Source organism: Littorina saxatilis, linkage group LG5 (assembly GCF_037325665.1).
Source record: "Littorina saxatilis isolate snail1 linkage group LG5, US_GU_Lsax_2.0, whole genome shotgun sequence".
NCBI classification, from domain to species: Eukaryota; Metazoa; Mollusca; class Gastropoda; order Littorinimorpha; family Littorinidae; genus Littorina; species Littorina saxatilis.
Genome location: NC_090249.1, coordinates 44931738 through 44959721, shown reverse-complemented (window position 1 = coordinate 44959721; position 27984 = coordinate 44931738). Strand labels below are relative to the sequence as shown.

At 42.3% G+C, this 27984-nt stretch overlaps 1 protein-coding gene across 3 annotated transcripts; it reads left to right on the top strand.

Moving 5' to 3' along the window:
• On the top strand, nt 1–27984 carry LOC138967247 (uncharacterized). 3 transcript variants are annotated; one of them, XM_070339768.1, is made up of 5 exons: nt 1–248; nt 699–781; nt 10403–10545; nt 24136–25080; nt 27144–27984. In XM_070339768.1, the coding sequence occupies exons 4-5, from the start codon at nt 24348–24350 to the stop codon at nt 27899–27901; spliced, it is 1491 nt and encodes a 496-aa protein (XP_070195869.1). In that variant the 5' UTR covers nt 1–248; nt 699–781; nt 10403–10545; nt 24136–24347; the 3' UTR covers nt 27902–27984. The 3 variants fall into 3 exon arrangements, with proteins under 3 accessions (XP_070195869.1, XP_070195871.1, XP_070195870.1); XM_070339769.1 differs by lacking the exons at nt 1–248; nt 699–781 and adding an exon at nt 9715–9958; XM_070339770.1 differs by lacking the exons at nt 699–781; nt 10403–10545.

Sequence of the window (27984 nt, the reverse complement as noted above, 5' to 3'; positions counted from 1 at the left end):
TCAGTCGCTTCAATTAAAACCACCAAGTTATATCTGCGATCCAGGGTTCTGCGGACTGTTGACACCATTGGGAAGTTCTTTGCGTTGCGCTTGACTGATGTGACCATCTTGCCGCCACTATAGTTGTACCCAGTGCAGAGACTGTTGACTCCATTGGACAGTTCTTTGCGCTTGATGTGACCGTCTTGCCGTCACTATAGTTGCACCCAGTGTAGAGACTGTAGAGCATTATCACTACCAAGTGTCAGGTATGTACCAAACGAAACAGTGGACAGGGTATTTAGCTACCGGATATGTGTGTGTGTGTGTGTGTGTGTGTGTGTGTGTGTGTGTGCGCCGCGCACGCCAGTGTGTGTGCGTGTCAGTGTGAGTGTGCCTTTTGTCTGTGTGTCTGCCTGTCTGTCTGTCCTAATCTATGTTTTTGTATGTATATGTGTGTGGCGGGGCGCGCACGGCCAAAGCGAACCGCAACGTTAAAAATGCATAGTTATACTACTGATTCTGATCTAAAGGGGTAGGTTAAGTCAACTAATACGTACGCGTACGAAAGTCACAGTATTCAATTGCTTCGTGCGTCTTTGTTTTTTGAACAGTAGTCTTGATTTTGGTACCGTTTTGTATAAGGCTCACTGTGTATAACTGGATCAAACACGTGATAATCGGTATTGAATAAAGTAATGCGTTTTTTTCCGATTAAGCGACATACAGCGACAAATTGGAACCTGGCAGTGAAGAGGGTATCACCGCAACAGTTGGTCTACATCCTTATGTACCGGTCTAAGTATGTTTGGTTTTAATCAGTTATCTGCTAGAGGAAGTAGATATTTATGGCATTCCGTTTGTCAAATAATTATTTGGATACTTTTTCATGTTTTTTTCACCAGTTTTAGCTAAATAATCATTATTTAGAAGCTTATGTGCTAAATAAGTAATTGTTTATAAACAATGTAAAACAATTCTAAATAATTTTTTGTTTACGTAAACCATTCATGTGTGTGTATGTGTGTGTGTGTGTGCGCCCGCGCGCGCGGTTGTGTGTGTGTGTGTGTGTGCGCCCGCGCGCGCGGTTGTGTGTGTGTGTGTGTGTGTGTGTGTGTGTGTGTGTGTGTGTGTGTGTGTGTGTGTGTGCCTTTTTCCTTTCTTTGTGTTAAACAATATATTATTTAGACTTATATTACATTGTTTATAAACAATCAGCAATGTTGCTAAATAAATCATTATTTACATAAACAATGAATTATTTACGTAAACAATGAATTGTTTAGCCAACACATTTTCCATTATTTAGGGGTTTCTAGGATTCAAACAAATGTACGAACATTTTCTGATAAATAATGTTTGGAGATACCTTGTATTGAATTATAGTATATACACAAAGAAAAAAAATGAAGCTTAGAAGTCAATTCTTGATTCCCCTAAATAATAAAAACTGCTTTCCCTAAACAATGAATTTTTTTGTGTGAGACGCACAGAACCATGATAGGATTTGCGATATATAAAAACCCTTGTTATTCTTCTTCTTCTTCTTCTTCTTCTTATTATTTTTATTATTATTTTGTTTTTGTTTTATCTATATATTTTTATTTTATTTATGATTGATATTACCATTATCAGTATATAAAAGGGACCACCCTTATACCGAAACTGCAATTTAAAAAAATAAGTTGAAAAAAATCAAAAATAACATCGAACACATTTCACGCTTCGATTTAACTCCTGTTTCCATCTCGTCACAGACACAGCCCAATTGCGAAGGCCTGTCTTGAAGCAGAAACGCTTTTGGCGGCCTTATCGCTTCACACCTAAGCAGTCAAGTGTCATTAAGTGCGCCGCTGACCAATTCACACCTCTTGGCGAAAAATTGACAATAGGCCACGATAGACGCTGTCGGAGAACAAAAGTAGCTCGCTGACTGTCTGATTTTTTCCGAGCTTATAAAACCTCTCTGGGCAATAAGATGTGGACTATCTTGGGATCAAGGCAGAGTTTGCTTGTTACGTGTAAGGATTACCCAAATGACAAGCAGACAAGCAAACAATACATAATTCGTTTGATCTTAGTGAGGTTATCGTTCCGACTAGTTGCTGTATATACTGTAAACTAGAGTGTTCCACGTTTGAACACATTTTTAAGACACCTGTTGTGAACACTGTATGAATTACTCTTTTACAAAAGTAACACACATGAATAACACAAACTAAATAGTGTTTACCATTTGTGCTACTTATGGCCAGTAGAATTAAACACACTTCTCCAACTATTTATTGCGACAAATTACGAGTGACGTCTCTTCGCGTTGACGTCAAAGATTGCATGAGGCTTTTGGAGAGAACAACAATCAATCTGAAGCTCTAGATCTCTTTCTCTCTCTGTCTCTCTCTGTCTCTCTTTATCTGTCTCTCTTTCTTTCTCTCTCTGTCTCTCTCTTTCTCTCTGTCTCTCTCTCTCTGTCTCTCTCTTTCTCTCTCTCTCTCTGTCTCTCTCTCCCCCCTCTCTCTCTCTGTCTCTCTCTCTCACTCTCTTCCCCCCCCCCTCTCTCTCTCTGTCTCTCTCTGTCTCTCTCACTCTCTCTCCCCCTCTCTCTCTCTGTCTCTCTCTCTCTCAGTCTCTCTGTCTCTCTCTGTCTCTCTGTCTCTCTCTCTGTCTCTCTCTTTCTCTCTCTCTCTGTCTCTCTCTGTCTCTCTCTCCCCCCTCTCTCTCTCTCTGTCTCTCTCTCTCACTCTCTTTCCCCCCCCCTCTCTCTCTCTCTGTCTCTCTCTGTCTCTCTCACTCTCTCTCCCCCCTCTCTCTCTCTGTCTCTCTCTCTCTCTGTCTCTCTGTCTCTGTCTCTGTCTCTGTCTCTGTCTCTGTCTCTCTCTCTCTCTCTCTCTCTTTGTTTTTATACTTTACAACAAGTTTTATTCCAACGTTCTTCATGCCTGGATGACACGCTGGCAGCAATGCCCAGACGATGCAAACAAAACGAAAATAAAGTAGCTGCATATGAGTGCATAAAGCTTTCATGGACATCATCCAGCAACATAAATCTAAATAATGTCTGGCTTTAAAGCCATGTGCTAGGTGGAAATGTATTTCTTATAACCCGGAAAGGATGTGGTGATACTTAATCTGTCACCGGTTCAGTCTGACAACTTGAAATATCAAATACAAAAACATATTAAACGCTTGAAATTGCCCTCCTTCCCCGCGTAAAACATCTTGTGAATCATCAAAGATTTCTCCATGCTTTTACATTAAAATCTACAGCCTGGCTGCTTTTGTATCTGTTGTAGTTTTATGGGCAGAGTAGGACATTTTAACTGAACTAATTTTGTAACTGAAACCTGTGTCCATTTTGGAATGCATCTATTCTGTTGATGTTGGGCTTGTGTGCAAGAAAGGACGGCTGTTTTCAATCAAGTATCTCATCAATCAATCGATCGATCAATCAATCAATCAATCGATCAATCAATCAATCAGTAACGAACATGATCGGGAAGGCGGGGATGACAGCAGCTTTAAACCAACTTGTCAATCAATATGAGGCTTATATCGCGCATATTCCGTGGGTACAGTTCTAGGCGCTCTGCAATGATGCCGTGTGAGATGGAATTTTATATAAGGCCAGTAGATTGCAGCCATCTCGGCGCATATTTACCTTTCACGGCCTATTATTCCAAGCCACACGGGTATAGGTAGACAATTATTAACTGTGCCTAAGCAATTTTGCCAGGAAAGACCCTTTTGTCAATCGTGGGATCTTTAACGTGCACACCCAATGTAGTGTACACGGGGGGGAGTTCGGACACCGAAGAGAGCCTGCACACAAAGTTGACTCTGTGAAATAAATGACAGCGGCCAACTGAATACAAATCCAGCGCACTACCAACTGAGCTATATCCCCGCCCAATCAACTTGTGTTATCAATCAATCAATCAATCAATCAATAAATCAATGAAATCAATGAATCAATGAATGAATGAATGAATGAACCTATCAATCAATCAAACAATCAATCAATCAATCAATCAATCAATCAATTAATCAATCAATCACATTAATCAATCAACGAAGAGCATTAAAAAGCAAACGAGGAGTATACACATTGCCACAACGTAACAAGAATACTGCATAATACTAAAAGCAAAACACTTCTTGCAATCTGCAAACATTAACATGCTCAGTCATTAAAAGCAGTGTCAACCTTATTATGTTCCATCCCGACACGATATGGAAGCGGACATTTTCATAGGTTAATCTACAAACAAACGTCTGGCAAACTGGCGCCGTACCTTGATACGATGCGGTAAAGGGTAATATTTCTGATATCTTTTCACGATAAAGATATCATCAACGTCCAACACCCATCCCACTGCGATTCTGCTTTGACAGCAAAATATCAGTCACGATAAAGACTGATGTAAAATACGAATTCGAGCGCGCACACAGACGTTTAGACACACAGATGGGCAGACAGATAGACATACGGGCAGACAGACAGACAGACAGACAGACCGATAGACAAACGGACTCTCAGACACACACACACACACACACACACACACACACACACACACACACACACACACGCACAGAGACACACACATAGAGAGACACACCCACACAGACACACCCACAGAGGCACACACACACAGTGGCACACACATATACACACACAGACAGACACACACACACACACACACACACACACACATACACACACACACACACAAACACACACAGGCTGCTTCATAAACCCCCATCCCACCCCCACACATCACCCCCATAATCTCATTTTCGACATTAAAACTCCCATAAACTACACACAACAATCATTCTCCCATTCACACAACCCTACACACAAAAACCTTCCCCATAATACACACGCGTGTCCATGAATACTTAAGACCCGACATTACAGACCTTGGGGCCTGACACTTAAAACATAATTGGATTCAAAAATGAAAAGATGATATGCTAGAACAAGCAAAGCCACCCGGGGTAGATGTCTTCGTATACTCGTCTTTCGTGTTTGTCGTCTGCAAACAAAAGTCCTGGGGTTTTGTTGAAAAGGTTCTGTAAGCCGAAGGTTGTCTGAATTCAAAAACGGTATCTCTGTTGAAAGATGTGACTGCGTATCCTGTCTTCTCTCTTGTATGGTCGACAGCTTTGAAGGGGTCTTCGCCGCTACAATTCAATTTCAAATCACTCTAAAACTTCTCTTCGGTTTCTTCCTCAGAACAATTTAATCCCAAAGCAGGCCGGGTAATAACACTGAACAAAAATGATATTGCTTTTTCTAAAATTTGAAAATAAAACTCTAAATTTGCGGAGCTTTACAGATCACAACATTTGCAAAACAAAATCTGAAGGAACGATTTTACGCTTTTTGCACAAGACGAGCTACCAAGAGCTTACATTTTCGGAAGTAAGCACGGTGCTGGCAGTTTTATCCACGCAACAGCTTAAACATGTTTAACCAAGTCTGCAAAACTGGTATAAAGCCGAAAAACGTTGTTGTTGTTTTTCCTCTGTGTGTGTTTGTTTGTTGTCATATTTTTTTTAGTTTTTACATTTAGTCAAGTTTTGACTAAATGTTTTAACGTAGAGGGGGGAATCGAGACGAGGGTCATGGTGTATGTGTGTGTCTGTGTGTGTGTGTGTGTAGAGCGGTTCAGACTAAACTACTGGACCGATCTTTATGAAATTTGACATGAGAGTTCCTGGGTATGGTATCCTCACACGTTTTTTTCATTTTTTTGATAAATGTCTTTGATGACGTCATATCCGGCTTTTCGTGAAAGTTGAGGCGGCACTGTCACGCCCTCATTTTTCAACCAAATTGGTTGAAATTTTGGTCAAGTAATCTTCGACGAAGCCCGGACTTTGGTATTGCATTTCAGCTTGGTGGCTAAAAAATTAATTAATGACTTTGGTCATTAAAAATCTGAAAATTGTAAAAGAAATATTTTTTTTATAAAACGATCCAAATTTACGTTCATCTTATTCTCCATCATTTTCTGATTCCAAAAACATATAAATATGTTATATTTGGATTAACAACAAGCTCTGAAAATTAAATATATAAAAATTATTATCAATTTTTTTTTTTCGAAATCAATTTAAAAACACTTTCATCTTATTCCTTGTCGGTTCCTGATTCCAAAAACATATAGATATGATATGTTTGGATTACAAACACGCTCAGAAAGTTAAAACGAAGAGAGGTACAGAAAAGCGTGCTATCCTTCTCAGCGCAACGAATACCCCGCTCTTCTTGTCAATTTCACTGGCACTGCCTTTGCCACGGGCGGTGGAGTGACGATGCTACGAGTATACGGTCTTGATGCGTTGCGTTGCGTTCAGTTTCATTCTGTGAGTTCGACAGCTACTTGACTAAATGCTGTATTTTCGCCTTACGCGACTTGTTATATTTAGTCAAGTTTTGACTAAATATTTTAACATCGAGGGGGAATCGAAACGAGGGTCGTGGTGTATGTGCGTGTGTCTGTGTGTGTGTGTGTGTGTGTAGAGCGATTCAGACTAAACTACTGGACCGATCTTTATGAAATTTGACATGAGAGTTCCTGGGTATGAAATCCCCGAACGTTTTTTTCCTTTTTTTGATAAATGTCTTTGATGACGTCATATCCGGCTTTTCGTGAAAGTTGAGGCGGCACTGTCACGCCCTCATTTTTCAACCAAATTGGTTGAAATTTTGGTCAGGTAATGTTCGACGAAGCCCGGACTTCGGTATTGCATTTCAGCGAGGTGGCTTAAAAATTAATTAATGACTTTGGTCATTAAAAATCTGAAAATTGTAAAAAAAAAATAAAAATTTATAAAACGATCCAAATTTACGTTTATCTTATTCTCCATCATTTGCTGATTCCAAAAACATATAAATATGTTATATTCGGATTAAAAACAAGCTCTGAAAATTAAATATATAAAAATTATTATCAAAATTAAATTTTCCAAATCAATTTAAAAACACTTTCATCTTATTCCTTGTCGGTTCCTGATTCCAAAAACATATACATATGATATGTTTGGATTAAAAACACGCTCAGAAAGTTAAAACGAAGAGAGGTACAGAAAAGCGTGCTATCCTTCTCAGCGCAAGTACTACCCCGCTCTTCTTGTCAATTTCACTGCCTTTGCCGTGCGCGGTGGACTGACGATGCTACGAGTATACGGTCTTGCTGCGTTGCATTGCGTTCAGTTTCATTCTGTGAGTTCGACAGCTACTTGACTAAATATTGTATTTTCGCCTTACGCGACTTGTTTAGTTTTAAGAGGGTACTGCTTTAAAAAAACAAACATTTTGTTTAAAGCTTTGTATCGGAGTTGTGTGGTTGGCTGTTGTTTTTGTTACATTTAGTCAAGTTTTGACTAAATGTTTTAACGTAGAGGGGGGAATCGAGACGAGGGTCGTGGTGTATGTGCGTGCGTGTGTGTGTCTGTCTGTCTGTGTGTGTGTGTGTGTAGAGCGATTCAGACTAAACTACTGGACCGATCTTTATGAATTTTACATGAGAGTTCCTGGGATTGATATCCCCGAACGTTTTTTTCTTTTTTTGGATAAATGTCTTTGATGACGTCATATCCGGCTTTTCGTGAAAGTTGAGGCGGCACTGTCACGCTCTCATTTTTCAACCAAATTAGTTGAAATTTTGGTCAAGTAATCTTCGACAAAGCCCGGACTTCGGTATTGCATTTCAGCTTGGTGGCTTAAAAATTAATTAATGACTTTGGTCATTAAAAATCTGAAAATTGTAAAAAAATAAATAAATTATAAAACGATTCCAATTTACGTTCATCTTATTCTCCATCATTTGCTGATTCCAAAAACATATAAATATGTTATATTTGGATTAAAAACAAGCTCTGAAAATTAAATATATAAAAATTATGATCAAAATTAAATTTTCGAAATCAATTTAAAAACACTTTCATCTTATTCCCTGTCGGTTCCTGATTCCAAAAACACATAGATATGATATGTTTGGATTAAAAACACGCTCAGAAAGTTAAAACGAAGAGAGGTACAGAAAAGCGTGCTATCCTTCTCAGCGCAAGTACTACCCCGCTCTTCTTGTCAATTTCACTGCCTTTGCCGTGCGCGGTGGACTGACGATGCTACGAGTATACGGTCTTGCTGCGTTGCATTGCGTTCAGTTTCATTCTGTGAGTTCGACAGCTACTTGACTAAATGTTGTATTTTCGCCTTACGCGACTTGTTTTTTGTTCTTTTTAAATAAGTAAATAACTAAAACGTCTCCAAAACTAGTCACACCAAGAAGGACGGAACACGACTTCACACAGAGGGTACACCAGAATTAGAATCTACAGGTCCCCTTGTTACCTTCAAGGGTATAGGGAAACGGGTGAAAATAGCCCAGAAGGGGGTGGATGTACCCGGTAACATTAGTTCAGAGGTAACGTGGGCTGAATGACAATTGTCATAAAAGCTACTGCACCCGTGGTAAGGGTCATACAGATGTGGGAGTGGGTTCTTGAGCGACCCCAGACCTCATTTCTAAACCAACTTCCATGGTTGCTTGTTGGTTTTTATCGTACCTCTTCCTATTTGAAAAAAAATCGTCCAACATTTCATGATCTCACTCTCTCTTCCACTCTCTCTAACAAGCAAAGCGACTATTTGTAACGGCAACACTCGAACTTTTAATGGAGATAGCTTCACATCATCTCACACCTGCACCTGCGATGACAAAATGGATGCGTTTACCTGGTCCCGTCCTTTCCTCGCTTTCTTCTCTCCCTCTCCCCCTCTTGAAAAAGGATTCAAAGAGAGCAAACACTTTTGCAGTTGTTTTCAGCCTCCAACCCCCCGCCCGCCACTCTCCTCCCCCTTTCCCAACCTGATCCGCATCTACCTTTCTTAAATGAACTCCAAATGCGACAGTCTTGGACACACACTTTTGCCATTTCGCCTCCCCCCCCCCCCCCATGTTCCGCACCCTCATCCCCACCCTCACTACCCTTCCCCCTCTCCTATGTGTGTAAATGAACTCGAAGAAGGACATTCTTGAACTCACTTTCGCCACCCCATCCACTCGGCCACCACCTCCCCCACTCCGGTTCCATGCCCGCCTACCCCCTCCTCCCTCCTCCGACCCCTCCTCTTCATTTATTTCCAAATGAACTTCAACAAAGACATTCTTGCACTAACTTTCATCACCACATCCACAAAGGTACCGCCACCAACGCAGCCCTCGTAACCAGTATTTCATCCAGTAGTTGAAAATCATCACCAGACCACTAACCCCCCCCCCCCCTCCCCCCCTCCAGTTTTATCCTCCAGTTTTTTTCTACGTGATTCCCGAGAAGGAAAAATTCTTGCAGTTACACTATAATCCCCAACCCCCTAACCCCCATCCCTCTCCCTCCACACACACACCCCCTCCCTCCCTCCAATTTTTCTAAATGATTACTAACAAGGAGAAATTCCTGTACTTGTACTTCACTTTGAATCGGCGCGGACCCGAATAACTTGACTGCACGCACACAAAAAGGGCAGATGTGAAACGAGTAGTTTGGCAAATAGTTTGGCAAATACGAACCGTGAACCCCGAAAAACTCTTTTCAGGCCGCTCAGACAATCCACCCAGGGTCCTATACCCGCGCCCACCCGGCAAAGAACGGGTAGCCTTATTGAATAGGGGGATGTTTGCCTCTGGACGGTCTGCAAACAGCGTCGCTTGTTCACGAACACGGGCGACGGGTATGGGGGAAGTTGGTTGAGGATGTTATTGACGAGCCGCAGGAGCGGCGAGTGCATATGGTCTCGGCTCGAAAGCTGTCTGTGGAGGCTGCGTGCTATCAATAGCTGACCTGCTGCGCGAGCAGTCACTGCAGAGTTTGGAGATAACTTTGTAACACGTTTTATTTTATGCTCCTCAAGAATACAACTTTGGGCAACGTGCCACGTAAAACTACACGCAACAAGGATTCAGTAGGTACCAAACATGCCTTGGTCAGAAGTAGAATGTAAATGAATCTTTATAAAGAAGTAGGCTACTTCAAACGACAGCCACAGCCACGGTTGGGTTCACGGCATCAAACCGATGCGACTCTCCGTCATATCATACACGTAATCAATCAAATAGATGACTAATAAACATGTAAACTACATGTATACGTCTATGGTCGGACATAAGAAAGGAGAGCTTCCCCCGGGCCTGTGCATGTGTTGTTCGTTGTGCGTGTGTAAATGTACACAACAAACTGACCACCTGAGACAGACCTCTTTCGCTTCAGTCTTGCAGAATTTAAAGACGAATACAGGTAGAGCGTGCATTATACTAACTGTTTGGTAAAAGTATCAAACGTGTTTTTTTTTATAAATAAGTGGCAGGCTTACAGGAATTACTTTGCTTTCAACTTTTGACTCGAACAGCAGACGATGAATACCTGCGCATGTGTACGCAATCAAAGCGGATGTAGAAGACGCGACCTATGCTGGGAAAAGGACGGCGTCGTGGAGGACAGAGAAGAGGGAAATTTCACCATTCGACGTTGGACAAGCAAACAACAATCATGGTAAGATCTTTACTCGCTAATCTTCACCAAGGCTGTGATATTTTCGACCCGGTGCGCGGTCGTCAATGCACGGCGATTGCACTTTCTGCTTTGCTGTTCTTTTTGGGTGTCGCCAATTTGTGCGATTCGCCGGTCTCGCACTCGCAGTCGCCATTGCAAATTTCGCATAGTCATGATGTGTTCAATTTAATTCAGCCAAGTGATTTGGACAATGTTTTGTTCGAAGGATCTGCTCTGTACAGTCAACTTTCTGCTGAACTCGGTATTGACGGATATTTGGGACATGAACACTTGCCCTCATCTGTCGCCGGTCATCCAGTGCACATTGAATATGTGGTCGATGCGTTTTCAGGACACACAAATTCGACTGTAGTATTGGACAATGCTTTTTCCACAATACCGTTGTCGGAGGGATTGCAGCAAGCTCTTGCATTGTCACATTTTGTTCTTGCAACGTTTCACGAGTCAAGTGTGGGTATCTATGGTGATCTGAATTCTCAAACTTTCTACATTTTTGACTCTCATGAAAGAAATTCTGCTGGCGCGATTACTTCAGATGGAGCAGCAGTAATGATGGTGTTTGATAGTTATGCAGATTTGCTTTCTTTTTTGACAAATCAATACAACTGTTTGTATGAATTGACCCCAGTTCATTTTTCATCAATGCATACACATACAACTGACGTTGAGCAGATGTCTTCTGAATCACCCAAAACCTTGACTGATTTGGACGGAAAAACTACTGCATTTGTGAACCTGACTGATTTGACCCCAGTTCATTTTTCGTCAATGCATACACATACAACTGATGTTGAACAGATATCTTCTGCATTGCCCAATACCGTAACTGATTTGGACGGAAAAACTACTCAATTTGTGGGTTTTTTTTTCTTCTTTCCCATCATTCCTTTGCTCTTAAAATAATACATAACAACTACCACAATTTTCAAAAATAACAGATTGCAACAACATTCGTATTTTAAGCTCAGCCACACGCCGACATGGAAGTTCAATGGTACTTTCAAACTTTTTCTTCTCTTCGTCGTATTTGATTTCTTTCTATTTCATAAGTCGAGTGCATATGATTTCGGCTCGTGTTCATCGTGAGATGGACTTAGTTTCTTGTGGAGTGTGCTCGTGGTGAAAAAGAACCGGGTGGCGGGGTTTGTATCGGTTTGTCTAGGAGGATCTTGTGAAAAGGGGGAGTCAGTAGTGAAATGCGCTAGAGATCATGAGATCGCTGGTTCGAGCCTTGCCATTGTCGGTCAATTTTTTTCTGTAAATAAATAATCTTTTTAACTAGTCCCCCCCACCCCCTCTTAACTTTCCTTTGCTTTTGTTCTATAGTCCAAAGAATTTCGGGGATCGAACTGAGATCGCAACAACAAAGGAGCTTACGAGTCACTCCATTGCCCGGATCACTGAATTCGTCTGCGAATCAAGCAACGTGTTTCATTGGTCCCGAGGCTAAATTGAAGCAGCATTAGTTAAAACAAAATGCAAAAAAATAAATACTTAACTTGGAAACAAACAAAAAACAACAAACACGTTTTGTTAATGGCAAAAGATAAATCTACTTTGCAGCGAGATACTTCGACAGAATCTCGCTGACACCTGCTAACGAGCCGCATCGACTCTCGCTACGGTCAGTTGGTCATCAGTGACTGCACTGTTGCCGAAATACACGTCTTTGTGAATCCAACACCGATCATTATCAATCTTTCTCTACAGTTCGTTGAATTGATCAGCGATTAGAGATTCCTACACAAACACGCATTAAGGATTTACTGGGTGAGTACAGTTTTGGTTCGGTCGACTTTGTGGGTTCCCTTCATTGACTTTGAGCGGCGGTCACGTGATACCAGTAAAATAAATCTTTAATCCGAAACTGAGTTGATCAAGAAAGTCAAGTGAACGGTCTTCAGCCCCACCGTCCTTCCCCATATGTGTACAGGCCGATGGCTTCACAGTAACGTTCTCTCTCTCTCTCTCTCTCTCTCTCTCTCTCTCTCTCTCTCTCTCTCTCTCTCTCTCTCTCTCTCTCTCTCTCTCTCAACTATGTGTTCACCGATTTCCCTTCCTCAATGGCCTAGCAACTTTAATTTTAATCTTTTGTAAATGTTTAACGTGTGTATACATATATATGTATATAATATTAGAGTAGTCCCTCTCTGGGCGAGGGCTGGTTGAAAAGAAGCTCGTTTGTATTGCTCATGCCACAATCCTTGTAAAATACAAATGGATGATTTGATTTGATTTGATTTGATGTGATCTCTCTCTATTTCTCTCTCTCTCTCTCTCTCTCTCTCTCTCTCTCTCTCTCTCTCTCTCTATCTCTGTCTCTCTCTATCTCTCTCTCTCTCTCTATATATATATATATATATCTCTCTCTCTTTCTCTCTCTCTCTCTTTCTCTCAGTCTTTCGGTCTCTGTCTGTCTCTCTCTCATCTCCTTCATTGTAGTCTAGCTGCCTAACTATTGCAGTGGAGCATTTGCTCTTTAAAAAAAAAATTTGTATGAATACTTCTCATTTTTACATTTAGTCAAGTTTTGACTAAATGTTTTAACATAGAGGGGGAATCGAAACGAGGGTCGTGGTGTATGTGTGTGTGTGTGTGTGTCTGTCTGTGCGTGTGTGTGTGTGTAGAGCGATTCAGACTAAACTACTGGACCGATCTTTATGAAATTTGACATGAGAGTTCCTGGGTATGATATCCCCGGACATTTTTTTCATTTAAAAAAACCAAACATTTGATGACGTCATATCCAGCTTTTTGTAAAAGTTGAGGCGGCACTGTCACACCCTCATTTTTCAATCAAATTGATTGAAATTTTGGCAAAGCAATCTTCGACGAAGGCCGGACTTTGGTATTGCATTTCAGCTTGGTGGCTTAAATAATAATTAATGAGTTTGGTCATTAAAAATCGGAAACTTGTAATTAAAATTATTTTTTTATTAATCGATCCAAAGACAATTTCATCTTATTCTGCGTTATTTTCTGATTTCAAAAACATATACATATGTTATATTTGGATTAAAAACAAGCTCTGAAAATTAAAAATATGAAAATTATGATTAAAATTAATTTTCCGAAATCGATTTAAAAACAATTTCATCTTATTCCTTGTCGGTTCCTGATTCCAAAAACATATAGATATGATATGTTTGCATTAAAAACACGCTCAGAAAGTTAAAACGAAGAGAGGTACAGAAAAGCGTGCTATGCAGCACAGCGCGACCACTACCGCACTATTCTGCAGCGCATGGCTTGTCGATTTCACTGCCTTTGCAACGAGCGGTGGACTGACGAAACTACGAGTATATGTGGTCTTGGTGAATAAAGCAGTGCGTTCAGTTTCATTCTGTGAGTTCGACAGCTTGACTAAATGTTATTATTTCGCCTTACGCGACTTGTTAATGATTCTTAAGTGAATACAACATGTCCAGAAGTTGCTTAAGGAAGGCTGTTAGACAAAGCACGGTGCTTTGAACCTTTACCATGTTAACATAATGTTTGTTCGTTTGTTTGTTCTTTACTTTCTTTTTTGTCTGCTCTCTCTCAGTTTACTCCCTTAAGCTATGTTTTCATTTAGCGACGCGGCGGCGGCACGATGGCGATAAACTCGCGATGCCGTTAGCGAATTTCGCCGTGAGCATTTCCGTTAAAAGCGGCGCGACAGGCGGATTTTTGTTCTTTCTGGCTTGACTTCTTCTTTTATATCGATCAAAAACTCACACAACCATACCGTAATTAAGAGAAACTTTATTTGAAGCTACTTATGTTGGTAAGAAATTTGAAAAGACAAGAAATGTTAGAAAAACCGTCTTTTGTTTCAACAAAATGCTCAAAAAACGGAACGAAAACGGTGCTTTTGACAACCTTTGAAGAAATTTTTGCTGGACTATGTTCAGCTCAGGGAATACATGTATCTGACGAAAAAAAAGTCAAAATAGACTACAAACCTAGTTGTGGGGGGTCCTCGAACGTTTGGAAGGACTTAGACCACGCCCACTTTGGACGCGAATATCGCGCGGCGGCAATTTTTTTCGCTCCCTGGAGCGAACAAAATCTTGACGCCAAACCGTCGCGCGGTACGTCGCCGCCGCGCATCCGTCGCGTCGCACATATGGAAACACGCGTTCTTTGATATTATGGGGGCCAGGAGGCCCCCATTCATACGGATAGTTTCGAGGTTGACCATGGCAGCGCAATTTTGTTGTGAAATACGTCATCAGTTTGTGTACTCAGGAAGTTGTGACATCCGTCACCCTATGGGAGGGGTGAAGGCAAAATTGGTCATCACTGAGCTTGTGTAACACAGGAAGTTGTGAAATACGTCACCCTATGGGAGGGGTGACGGCAACATTGTTCAACAAAAACATCATAGGTCGAACTGTGCAGGGTCAACCGCATCACTCAAACCATTCATACTTTGCTGTATTTGAGTGACTTATATACCGACATTTTTATTTCTTATTTTCAGCACAGGTGTAGGAAAAAATCATGAACCAAAATGTTATTTATTTTCTAATTTAACATTTGTTTTACAAATGTGACCATGGTCTTTCAAACATACAGTGACATTAAACATTGTTATGTTAAAAAAAAGAAAAAAGAAAAAAAGCTTTTGTGCACAAATCAGAAAATACATTGTACATTTTACCTACAGGCCAAACCGTGAGTGTCTGTGGCAAAGCCCGACACAGGAAATTGCACTGATTTTATTTTTAGATCAGTGGGAAATTGTCAAAAACAGGCGCTTGCATTTGGATGTGTCCAATGATAGTAGGTTTGGTTGTGATCAATCAGAATAATGTAGGAATAAAAATGTATGACAGTTTGGTATGATGACATGTAATTCACATATGCTGAAATATAATATTATACATCATGTCATATTATTATGGCTGTTGCCATGACCATGAAGCCCAACAAAGGTTTAATGTTATGTAATTCAAAATACCAAAATCAAGCACCTATTAATCTCGTCTATGCGCGTGAAGATTGAGGCCTTCGTAAACGTTCAACGTTGGCCAATAATAATTTTAACAATGTTGTGTCGTTTTTTATTATGTTTTATTTTGTTGATCAATTGATAAATATGTCTTCCCAACATATTACAAATCAAAGAAATAAAGTCTTAGAGAACTACAATAATTATTGTTGCCGTCAAAACCTTGCAAGGCCTCAACAACTGACAAAGCTGTGTGTGGAAGAATGTGGAAGTTACCGGTCGATCGATCGGCCCATGTCTGCCAGTAGCGGTTAGGTATAATAGCACTAAATTCACTGACGGAGCAATGAAGAGTTTGTGGTGTGGTGGTAAGACGTCCGGATAGGCGTTCGGCTACGGCGAAAGCGGTCCGGGTTCGATTCCCATCATGGGCGGATTATCTATTCTTTTGTTTTTGTGTGTGTTAAATTCTTGTTTATTATTATTATTTATTATGAACGTTTTAATGTTTTGTTTTACTCTAATTAATTTTTTTAATGTTTAAAATAAATAATTAATTAATTAATTAATTTTTTTTAAATCCTAGGCCTGCGGCCAGGGGGGGGTGGAGAGTATACCGGTACCATTTGAGAATCAGACCAAATGAGAATTGAACCATTTGAGAACATCCTTTTTTTTTCAATCACTACATCGAAGGCCTGCGGCCCGGGGGGTTCACATGGTTTGTTTGTTTGTTTGTTTCAGACCCACACCCATATACACACATTTCACATTTAAACCATTTGTCGGCCCCCTGTCGATATTTATCGACTGAAGTTCCTTGTTACTGTTGCGATCGGTTTTGACGCTGCCGCCACCTCGCCGCAACTATCGTTTCGCCGTCGCGTCGCGATATGGAAACACAGCTTAAGACTATGCATACGAAAAATACTGCTGGTTTTTTCTTCATTCTTCTCAAAATGTCGGTCTCTGTCTGTCCCTGTTTGTGTGTCTCTCTATCTCTGTCTCGCACTAATTCTGTCGGTCGGTCCGTCTCTCTGTCTGTCTCTCTGTATTTCTAGCTCTGTCTCTCTTTTTGTCTTTTTCTTACTCTCTCAGTTTATTAAAAAACCCGGAGGAAAGACACCTGCAGAGCTGTTGTTCACTGTTGCTATTATCTTTAATCTTTTTCGTTTTCTTTAGTTCTCTATCCCTGCCTGTCTGCCTGTTCTTCTCTCTCTTAGGTTACTTTCACGGATTATGCAAAAAAGAAATATCCAGGGCTGCTTCACACTTTTCTTGTTATCTCTCTATTCTCATCCTTTGGTGTCTGTCTGTGTGTCTGTGTGTCTGTGTGTCTGTCTGTTTGTTTGTTTTTCTGTCTCTCTAAATCTCTCTCTCCCCCTCTCTCTCTCCCCATCTCTCTCTCTCTCTTTTCTCTCTTTCGCTCTCTTCATCTCTCTTCATTTCTCTCTAAATCTCTCTCTCTCTGTCTGTCTCTGTCTGTCTGTCTGTCTCTCTCTCAGTCTCTCTCTCTCTCTCTCTCTCTCTCTCTCTCTCTCTCTCTCTCTCTCACAGTCAGCATATTACAAATGATGGTTTATTACTGGCAAATTTCGACCAAATGATTATCGAAGATGGTTATGCGAATAAGATGCAACAACGTAAAAACAGACGAAATTAAACAGAGACCTACTGTAACCCCAAGCCCGTGACAGACAGACACAGAGACTGAGACAGAGACAGACAGACTAGACAAGCCGACAAAAAACCCCATGAAAAGACACATGTAGGTGACGATGCCGATCCCAATGCCGATGCCGATGATCATGATCATGATCATGATCATGATGATGGTGATGATGATATATCTCTCTTTATTTCCCTCTCTTGGAGAGTTTGCTGCGTGATAGCCTCTAACCCTTATCATTGTATAACAACGTTCAATCATCATCGTCATCGTCATCTCTCTCTCCCGTTCTCTCTCTCGCCCCCCCCCACTCTTTCTCTCTCTCTCTGTCTCTCTCTCTGTCTCTCTCTCTCTCTGTCTCTCTCTCTCTCTCTCTGTCTCTCTCTCTCTCTCTCTGTCTCTCTCTCTCTCTCTCTTACACACTTTCTCTTTCCTATTCTCTCTCTGTTTTGTTCTCCTTTCTCTGTCAGATTTGTTTTAAACAAACACGTAGGAAAGAAATCTGCAGAGCTGTTGCAATTGTGTCTTTTATCTCTATCTCTTTCTTTGTTTTTGTTTCGGTTTTTGACTGTGTGCCTATCTGTCTGTCTGTCTGTCTGTCTCTCTCGCAGGTTACTGTCCGTCCGTCTGTCCGTCTGTCTGTCCGTCTGTTTGTCCGTCTCTCTCACTCTGTCTCTGTCTTTCTCTCTTACTTATTTAATTACCCCAACTCTCTCTCTCTCTCTCTCTCTCTCTCTCTCTCTCTCTCTCTCTCTCTCTCTCCCTCCGGCAGCACATATTTTTCGCTCCAGCAATTTACGTGAAAAAGTGAAGAAAATGCCTGTCGTTGGACTACCAACTGCCGTGGAAGCTACCTTGACAGGCCTGCCAGCTGACCACTACGTCAAGTACTGGAAAGTCACCGGAGAAGGAGAAGGAGAAGGAGCCACAGTCACACTTCAACTGCTCAGCACAGAGAACCAACAGGCCGCCATTTGCCGAGCTAGTCAACGCAACGTAAACAAAACCCCTTCGCAGCTCAGACGTGACAGACAATGATCCCAACAATTTAACAGCAAAGAGGTATGCGTTTCTTCTGTTGATACAGCTGATCATCTGCGAAATCATGCCAGCACAACATCAGGCATAATTCACACAAACACGTACGACAAAGTTCACGACGTTAGGAACAAACAGAAAATGAGACTACACGCCGGCGAACGCATTGACAGTGAGGCAAGCTGAGTTGTGAACATTGAAGCACGTGAATCACGGAGCCACATTCCATCCAAGGTGACGGAACCTGCCTTGCAGCAATCCATTGACTCCACGTGCGTGGCCCCTGACAGTGACAAGGACAGGTATTTTACGTCAGAGAGTGATACAGAGGAACCTGTGGAAAAGCAGTTGACTAAAGCTGAAAAGGATGCTTTGGAAAGGGAGTACAGTCCAGGGGAAGTAAAAGCACTTGCTTTAGAAATTACTACGAACCCCAGGACACGAAAGAAAGTGAAAGGTGTGCAAGACAAAACAAAGAACAATTCTTTGATTAGAATGGTGTACAATGCTTCATCCAAACAGCTGCTTGCAAAATCAGATGACTTCATGTTCACCTACGATTGTACCAAAGCTGAAACACTGTACTGGACGTTATTCAGGGACAAAGCAGACATGAGTTATGATGAATCAGAACGACTGGCATTTATTGAGGACACACTGTACCTTATTGAGATAAATCATATCGCCAAGGATTTGCATGCACTGGTTACACTTCTCAGAGCCTACCTTCAGACTTGAACTTTGATCGCTGTTGTATCACATTTACGTATCATTAATACATGCTGCTTCTCTTGCAAAACTTGTAAAGCACTACTACTATATTTTGCAGCTGATACTGGTAAAACGTTAATACTCTATGATTGTAATAAAACATTATTGTACACAATGCACTGGGAACATTTTCAAACATAATGTGGTTAACTTCTATTTCACCTCAATGAGCGAGGGCGGGATGAAAAAAAGAGTATTTTAGCATTTCTTATTCTGTTACAGTGTTAAGATAAAGATCAATTCAATTCAATTTAATTCAATTCAATTCAATACAATTCTCTCTCCCTCATTCTCATTCTCATAAATCAGACTCAAACCATCCGTTGTCAGGGTCGTGAATGCTACTGACTGGATTGGAGATACTCTTATGTCGCCTAGCGCCATGTAACTGATGAAACCATTCATAGCACAGCGCAGAGCTATAGCTCTGCGGTTTTGGACGTCCCCATTTCACTGCTGTACAGCAAACATCGTCCCCAAATACCTGTGTCTGTGTGTCACCGACTTAGTTGCTCTGCAGAGTGTGTGTGTGTGTGTAATACTGCCTTGCTCTGCTGAGTTTGTGTGTTATACCGCTTTGCTCTGCTGAGTGTGTGTGTTTGTGTTAATTACGGTCTGTCTGTCTGTATATTCTTTTGTCTGTCCGTCTGTCACTCAAGGGTAAGGGGGTTTCCTTAACCTCTCCTTTGTTGTCTCGGTCTGTCTCTCTGTCTCTGTCTATCTGTCTCTGTCGCTCTTTCTGACTCTCTCCCTCTCAGCGGAGATCAAAGCCAGTGAAAAAACACACATCTCTGAAGCAGTTTTAGCTTGTGCCTCCAAATGACTAAAGATCAATTCAATTCAATTTAATACAATTCTCTCTCCCTCATTCTCATTCTCATAAATCAGACTCAAACCATCCGTTGTCAGGGTCGTGAATGCTACTGACTGGATTGGAGATACTCTTATGTCGCCTAGCGCCTAGTAACTGATGAAACCATTCATAGCACAGCGCAGAGCTATAGCTCTGCGGTTTTGGACGTCCCCATTTCACTGCTGTACAGCAAACATCGTCCCCAAATACCTGTGTCTGTGTGTCACCGACTTAGTTGCTCTGCAGAGTGTGTGTGTAATACTGCCTTGCTCTGCTGAGTTTGTGTGTTATACCGCTTTGCTCTGCTGAGTGTGTGTGTTTGTGTTAATTACGGTCTGTCTGTATATTCTTTTGTCTGTCCGTCTATCACTCAAGGGTAAACCGGCACGGTTGGCCTAGTGGTAAGGCGTCCGCCCCGTGATCGGGAGGTCGTGGGTTCGAACCCCGGCCGGGTCATACCTAAGACTTTAAAATTGGCAATCTAGTGGCTGCTCCGCCTGGCGTCTGGCATTATGGGGTTACTGCTAGGACTGGTTGGTCCAGTGTCAGAATAATGTGACTGGGTGAGACATGAAGCCTGTGCTGCGACTTCTGTCTTGTGTGTGGCGCACGTTAAATGTCAAAGCAGCACCGCCCTGATATGGCCCTTCGTGGTCGGCTGGGCGTTAAGCAAACAAACAAACAAACAAACTCAAGGGTAAGGGGGTGTCCTTAACCTCTCCTTTGTTGTCTCGGTCTGTCTCTCTGTCTCTGTCTCTCTGTCTCTGTCGCTCTTTCTGACTCTCTCCCTCTCAGCGGAGATCAAAGCCAGTGAAAAAACACACATCTCTGAAGCAGTTTTAGCTTGTGCCTCCAAATGACTGCTGTACAACAACCAGACCCCATCTGACTGCTGTTTGGGAAACAGTCCCCAATTCACTGCTGTACAACATTTACGTATCATTACATGCTGTTTCTTTTGCCAAACTTATAAAGCACTACTTCTATTTTGCAGCTGATACTGGTAAAATGTTAATACACTATGATTGTATTGAAACATTATTGTACATAATGCACTGGGAACATTTTCAAACACAATGTGGTTAACTTCTATTTCACCTCAATGGGCGAGGGCGGGATGAAAAAAAGAGCATTTTAGCATTTCTTATTCTGTTACAGTGTTAAGATAAAGATCAATTCAATTCAATTTAATTCAATTCAATTTAATACAATTCTCTCTCCCTCATTCTCATTCTCATAAATCAGACTCAAACCATCCGTTGTCAAGGCCGTGAATGCTGCTGACTGGATTGGAGATACTCTTATGTCGCCTAGCGCCATGTATCTGATGAAACCATTCATAGCACAGCGCAGAGCTATAGCTCTGCGGTTTTGGACGTCCCCATTTCACTGCTGTACAGCAAACATCGTCCCCAAATACCTGTTTTATTCTAAAAATCACGCTGGAGGTTGCATTTTATGTAATAACCTCCTGAAATGAGTTTTCACACTTTAGAATGGCATTTAACGCTCATTGAAGTTTTAAGAAACTTTCTAACACCTAAAACATTCATAGCACCGATGACGTAATTGTAGCTCTGCACTTTGTGGCCACATACGTCCCCATTTCACTGCTGTACAGCAAACATCGTCCCCAAATACCTGTTTTTCTAAAAATCACGCTGGAGGTTGCATTTTATGTAATAACCTCCTGCAATGAGTTTTCACACTTTAAAATGGCATTTAACGCTCATTGAAGTTTTAAGAAACTTTAAGAAACTTTCTAACACGTAAAACAGAAGAGACCCCAAATGCCTGTGTTTTGAGCAAGATGGCATTTTGATACACAGCCGACCCCAAATGACTGCAAAACCACCTATGTGTGTGTGTGTGTGTGTGTGTGTGTGTGTGTGTGTGTGTGTGTTTGTGTGTGTGTGTATGTATGTGTGTTGGGGGTAGGGGTCTGAAGCTAAGTTGTTATACCACTGCACTTGTAATTCTGGGGTCACGGGTTCGAACCCCGGCCGAGACATGTTTGAACAGATGTACAGGTGAACAGCAGATATTGAGGCCACGGAAGTACATTTGTAGTTCCCTGAGTCAGAAATGAAAGTGTGCCATAAACATGCACCACGTGCTGAAACGGTCAATATACTGAGAAAGAATACAAGTCGCGTAAGGCGAAATTACTACATTTAGTCAAGCTGTGGAACTCACAGAATGAAAGTGAACGCACTGCATTTTTTCACAATGACCGTAGTCCGCCGCTCGTGCAAAACGCAGTAAAACTGACGAGACTGTTTAGCGCGGTAGTGGTTTCGCTGTGCTGCATAGGTACATCACGAAGCGTCCCGGTACCGAAGCGTCCCACTATAACGCGTCACAGGGGTACCGGGACGCTTTGGTACCGGGACGCTTCGGGACGCTCCCGCGCAGTAGGGCACGAAGCGTCCCGGTACCGAAGCGTCCCGGTGCCGAAGCGTCCCGGTACCAGTCACCACGCACATCCTCGGCTCGCATGCCAATGTATTTATAAAGCAAAGGGAATGCCTGTAATTCACACAGAGCAATCACTTGGTCTTAAACGTGCACAAGACAAAAACTTTCATACTGGGGGAGCGAGCCAGTCTGAAGAGTACTCGGGTCCAGCGCGAGCGTTTTGTATTACCCAAATGAACCCAAACAAACCCAAATTAACCCAAATGATACAATTTAAAAGTCGGAGGCAGAACTGAAAAGACTTTTTCCGACGCTCACGCTTAGTGAAGCCAGAAAGCGTGTGTGATAACAGACATATCCCTCTTGTGAACGGAAGCCTACGGACTTTTCCCCCGAACTTGTCCACACGGGTACAGTATTTCCTAATTGGTGTGTTGTGAGTACAGATCTAAAGTAAAGTTGGGGAAAAGTTGGACAAAAAGTGATTTTTTTTACCGAAAGCAAATCAAGGTCTGTGCAAAATTAAACAAATCAGTGAAGTCAAGGTCAAATCAAGGTCAAGATTAAATTAAAAAAATAATAAATATGGTTAGTCAAGTCAAGGTCAAATCAAGGTCACTCAAGGTTTAAAAAAAAAAGAAGTCTAAGTCCTGTGACGCGTTATAGTGGGACGCTTCGGTACCGGGACGCTTTGGTACCGGGACGCTTCGGTACCGGGACGCTTTGGTACCGGGACGCTTCGGTACCGGGACGCTTTGGTACCGGGACGCTTCGGGGTGTCCCCTGCATAGCACGCTTTTCTGTACCTCTCTTCGTTTTAACTTTCTGAGCGTGTTTTTAATCCAAACATATCATATCTATATGTTTTTGGAATCAGGAACCGACAAGGAATAAGATGAAATTGTTTTTAAATCGATTTCGGAAATTTGATTTTGATCATAATTTTTTTATATTTTTAATTTTCAGAGCTTGTTTTTAATCCAAATATAACATATTTATATGTTTTTGGAATCAAAAAATGATGAAGAATAAGATAAACGTACATTTGGATCGTTTTATAAAAAAACATTTTTAATGACAATTTTCAGATTTTTAATGACCAAAGTCATTAATTAATTTTTAAGCCACCAAGCTGAAATGCAATACCGAAGTCCGGCCTTCGTCGAAGATTGCTTGGCCAAAATTTCAATCACTTTGATTGAAAAATGAGGGTGTGACAGTGCCGCCTCAACTTTTACAAAAAGCCGGATATGACGTCATCAAAGACATTCATCGAAAAAAATAAAAACACATCCGGGGATATCATACCCAGCAACTCTCATGTCAAATTTAATAAATATCGGTCCAGTAGTTTACTCTGAATCGCTCTACACACACACACGCACACACAGACACACATACACCACGACCCTCGTCTCGATTCCCCCCTCTATGTTAAAACATTTAGTCAAAACTTGACTAAATGTAAAAAAGCTTGCGTTTGTCGGAACATGCCTTGAAGAAATAGGGTTGGTTTGAAAAAAAGTAGGGCTGTCCATTTGAGTTCTCTATATTCGAATGTACTTTCAAAATCTACAGCCTGCAAAACTGACAAAGATACGTTGTTTCATTGTTGTTGTTTTGTTCAGAGTATCTGCCTAACGGAAGAGCAAACAAACAAACAAACAAGTAAACAAAGAAGAAGAAAGACGAGTGTGTAAGACCTCCTGTGACAACATGACATAGTGCAAAATTATTGATTTAGAATAACTCTGTTCACAGCGTTTCTGGTGCCTGTGGGTGAAACTCCGGAGCGGTCTGGATACAGCACGAAGATTGCTCACACATTGGTATCTGGACGTAGTTTCTGTTTAACTGATGGCTTTTTTTTTGGTGTTGTTTCAGATCTTTCGAAATTGCCACGTTGTATGCAGGCAGCAGTACAAGTACCTGACCTGTGGATTTCTTGGGATAAAAACAAAACAAAAAACACATTCATACACAATCAAAAGGTTCTTTACCAAAGAGTAAAAGACAAGGCAGAAAAGGACGAGATCGTCAGTTAGAAAACTCATGCAGCGAGACCACCAATGACATCCACTTATTGACAAGTAGTCATGACACAGCCGCGAATTTCCTGGCGGTTGTGCGCGATGAGACGAAGATGGAAACTTTTCTGTGTCCTGACTTTTGTTGTGTCTGTTGCCACCGTCCTCTACTTCACAGCACAGACATCCCGTATCCACAATTTCTCCCAGCTCCGCTTCCGTGCAGGCATCGGCAGGCTGATTGGGTTCGGTGACGTCATAGGACCGTTAAATGACGTCAAGAAGTGTGACAGCGTCTTTCCAGGCATGCTGCACGGTCGCTGGACGCCGAAGAAGAACGTGAGCGAAGCGAGGAGAAAGACGATGGACGAATACCTGGTGAATACACGCGGGGAATACAACATCCCGCGGTCTCTGCAGAGATCGGACGGAAGGTGCGGGAGTGTGCCTTTCGACGGGGTGCCCCTGATCAGGCACATGTGGTTTCGCTCGCTGTGCAACCCTAACGGACCCACCCCGTGCTGCTACCTCGACCACTGCACCAACCGTACACGAGAGGACTGCGCATGCCCGACCTGCCTCGATACCAGGTCTCCTCTGCACGCGGAGCTCAGCGATTGGCTGCCTGAGCGCGCCGAGTGCAAACCACGTGAGATCTCTTCTCGTGAGGCTTGTGAACTCCTGAACGGGATGACTCTGGTGTTGGCTGGGGATTCCTTCGTGCGTCACGTGTTTGTCGCTCTGGTGATGCTGCTCACTGACGATTTCCAGGACGGCGCTCTCAAACAGAATGCCCCTGCAAGTAAGGCAAAAACACACCCACACTCCCACGCACGCACCTACACACACAAACACACACACACGCACGCACACACGCACACACACACACACACACACACACACACACACACACACACACACACACACACACACACACACGCACACACACACACACACACACACACACACACTAAACATTTCCCCGACTGACCCTTTTTTCCTCCCGACCCCCGAACAGTTTTATCTTCCGAGAGTTCTCACCAGAAACATCTTTCCTTTCTAAATCACGAGTTCGACGAAGGATGTTTAAAAAACAATCAGGATGGCTACACGTTAAAGGCAGAGTAAGCCTCCCGTAAACCATCACAGATACGGTCAGGCTTTTACACACAGTACAAACACCCTTACATTTAAACACTCACCAATTGAGAACATCCTAGGTGCCCTCCGTAAAGAGAGAACAATTTTCAAAGAATTTATTTTTGCGTGGTTTATCTTACCCCTGAGCCATCGTGAACCCGTGTGATCCCGTTTTCCCTTTTCACAATGCAGTCGTCATAGTTAGTCATTTGAATGCGACTCGACGTGAGCTTATCTATAATAGCACGTTTTTTTATGCACGAAACAACGGCTGTGGTTCACAAGAACTCTAGCGATGGCTTTTGACTGTTGAGAGGAACGGCGATTTGCACTGATAAACCGTCGTCTGCTACGACCCTTGCGTGACCCTGCTTCCGGGCTTTTCTTTTTTTAAACTTTCACAACTTCGAATTGTTCTGATCTTGTCTTGATGAAAAACGAATTCTTTTATGATTAAAGAATGTTTGTGTAACAAGCTGTCAATTTATTATTTAGATTTTAAAAGTTAGGTCTAGCGCAAAAACGAGGCGCCATTGTTCTTCAGGGCCAAATCCACGAAAATAAATTCTTTGAAAATGTCTCACGCTCGACAGAAAGCAGCCAGGATGTTCCCGTTCGGTGAGCGTTCAAATGGAAGTATGCTTGTACTGTATTTAGACGCTCGGGGAGCTCTGTGATGGTTTACGGGAGGCTTACTTTCCCTTACTGCGAACTCTTTTTACATTTAGTCAAGTTTTGACTAAATGTTTTAACATAGAGGGGGAATCGAGACGAGGGTCGTGGTGTATGTGTGTGTGTGTGTGTGTGTGTGTGTGTGTGTGTGTGTGTGTGTGTGTGTGTGTGTGTGTGTGTCTGTCTGTCTGTCTGTCTGTCTGTGCGTGTGTGTGTGTAGAGCGATTCAGACTAAACTACTGGACCGATCTTTATGAAATTTGACATGAGAGTTTCTGGGAATGATATCCCCGGACGTTTTCTTTATTTTTTCGATAAATACCTTTGATGACGTCATATCCGGATTTTTGTAAAAGTTGAGGCGGCACTGTCACACCCTCATTTTTCAATCAAATTGATTGAAATTTTGGCGAAGCAATTTTCGACAAAGGCTGGACTTTGGTATTGCATTTCAGATTGGTGGCTTAAAAACTAATGAATGAGTTTGGTCATTAAAAATCGGAAACTTGTAATTAAAAATGTTGTTTTATGAAACGATCCAAAAATAATTTTATCTTATTTTTTGTCACTTTCTGATTCCAAAAATATATACATATGTTATATTTGGATTACAAACAAGCTCTGAAAATTAAAAATATGAAAATTATTATTAACATTAATTTTCCGAAATCGATTTAAAAACAATTTCATCTCATTCCTTGTCGGTCCCTGATTCCAAAAACATATAGATATGATATGTTTGGATTAAAAACAAACTCAGTAAGCTTAAAAGAATAGACATACAGAAAAGCGTGTTATCCTGCTCAGCGGGGGGGTGGAGGGGGGGGGTGGTTGTACTGGGGGGGGGGGGGGGGGGAGCCGGGGGGATGGGTGTCATACTGCTCTCAGCGTGGTTCTAAGACTTTCGTTTTCTGTGTCCAAAACAACAGGGCATATGTTTTGTGTGTGTGGGGGGGTGGGGGGGGGTGGGAGGGTGTGTTGGTTAGGGGAGGGGTTGCATTCTGCCCTCAGCCTGGTTCTAACGCTTTCGTTTTCTGTGTCCAAAACATCCAGACATACAACAGATTTGCCAGGGCATGTACCAGATCAACGGGCTGCGGTGCCGCGGCATCCTCGACCAGAACCGAACGCTGTGCGGCGGAACGGTCACAGCCACTTACCTGGAGATCATGAGTGCTGGCGCAGGGCGCTTCCTTCTACCTCACATAGACAATCTACACACTCGCAAACAGCGGGTGTTGCTTTTAGCCGGGCTGGGCATTCACAACGACTTCAGGATAGACCTGGTGTGGCCATTATTCCTCCAGCCTCTGGTTGAATACTTCACGAATTCCACATCATCATCGTTAGTGAACATGAACGTCAGTGATTCAGAAGGAGCGAGAATGGCGTCTTGGTTTGACCTGAGAAAAAAATACGGTGTGGGAAACGCTGTTCCTCCCTTAATCCTTGGATCAAACAAACTTCCTTCTTCAAACAAACCTCCTTCTTCTTTCTCTGCGCAACCGGGGAACAAAGCGACGCCATCTTCCTTACGACCTTGGCCCAAGTTCATATGGGCTGGTACGCATGCGCCAGGGTTGCTCAAAACGCCCGTACTTCCGGCGCAGTCGTACCAAGGTGTGAAGTTCTATAACCAGGCGATGGCTCGGCGGTTGGAGCCTCTGGGAATTCCTGTCTTGGATTCCTTCAACATGACGGCGCCTTTACATGCTGTGGACGGTACGCATTATGGGTATGGGGCGAATCATCTCAAGGTGCAGGTCTTGCTCCACTGGGTCAAGGAGCGACAGGATAGAGGAGAGTGGTGATCAGTGTTGAAAGGCGCACAGGGTTAGAGACAACAACAAACAAACAGAAGGGAAAAAGACATGAATGAAAGGGCACATACCCA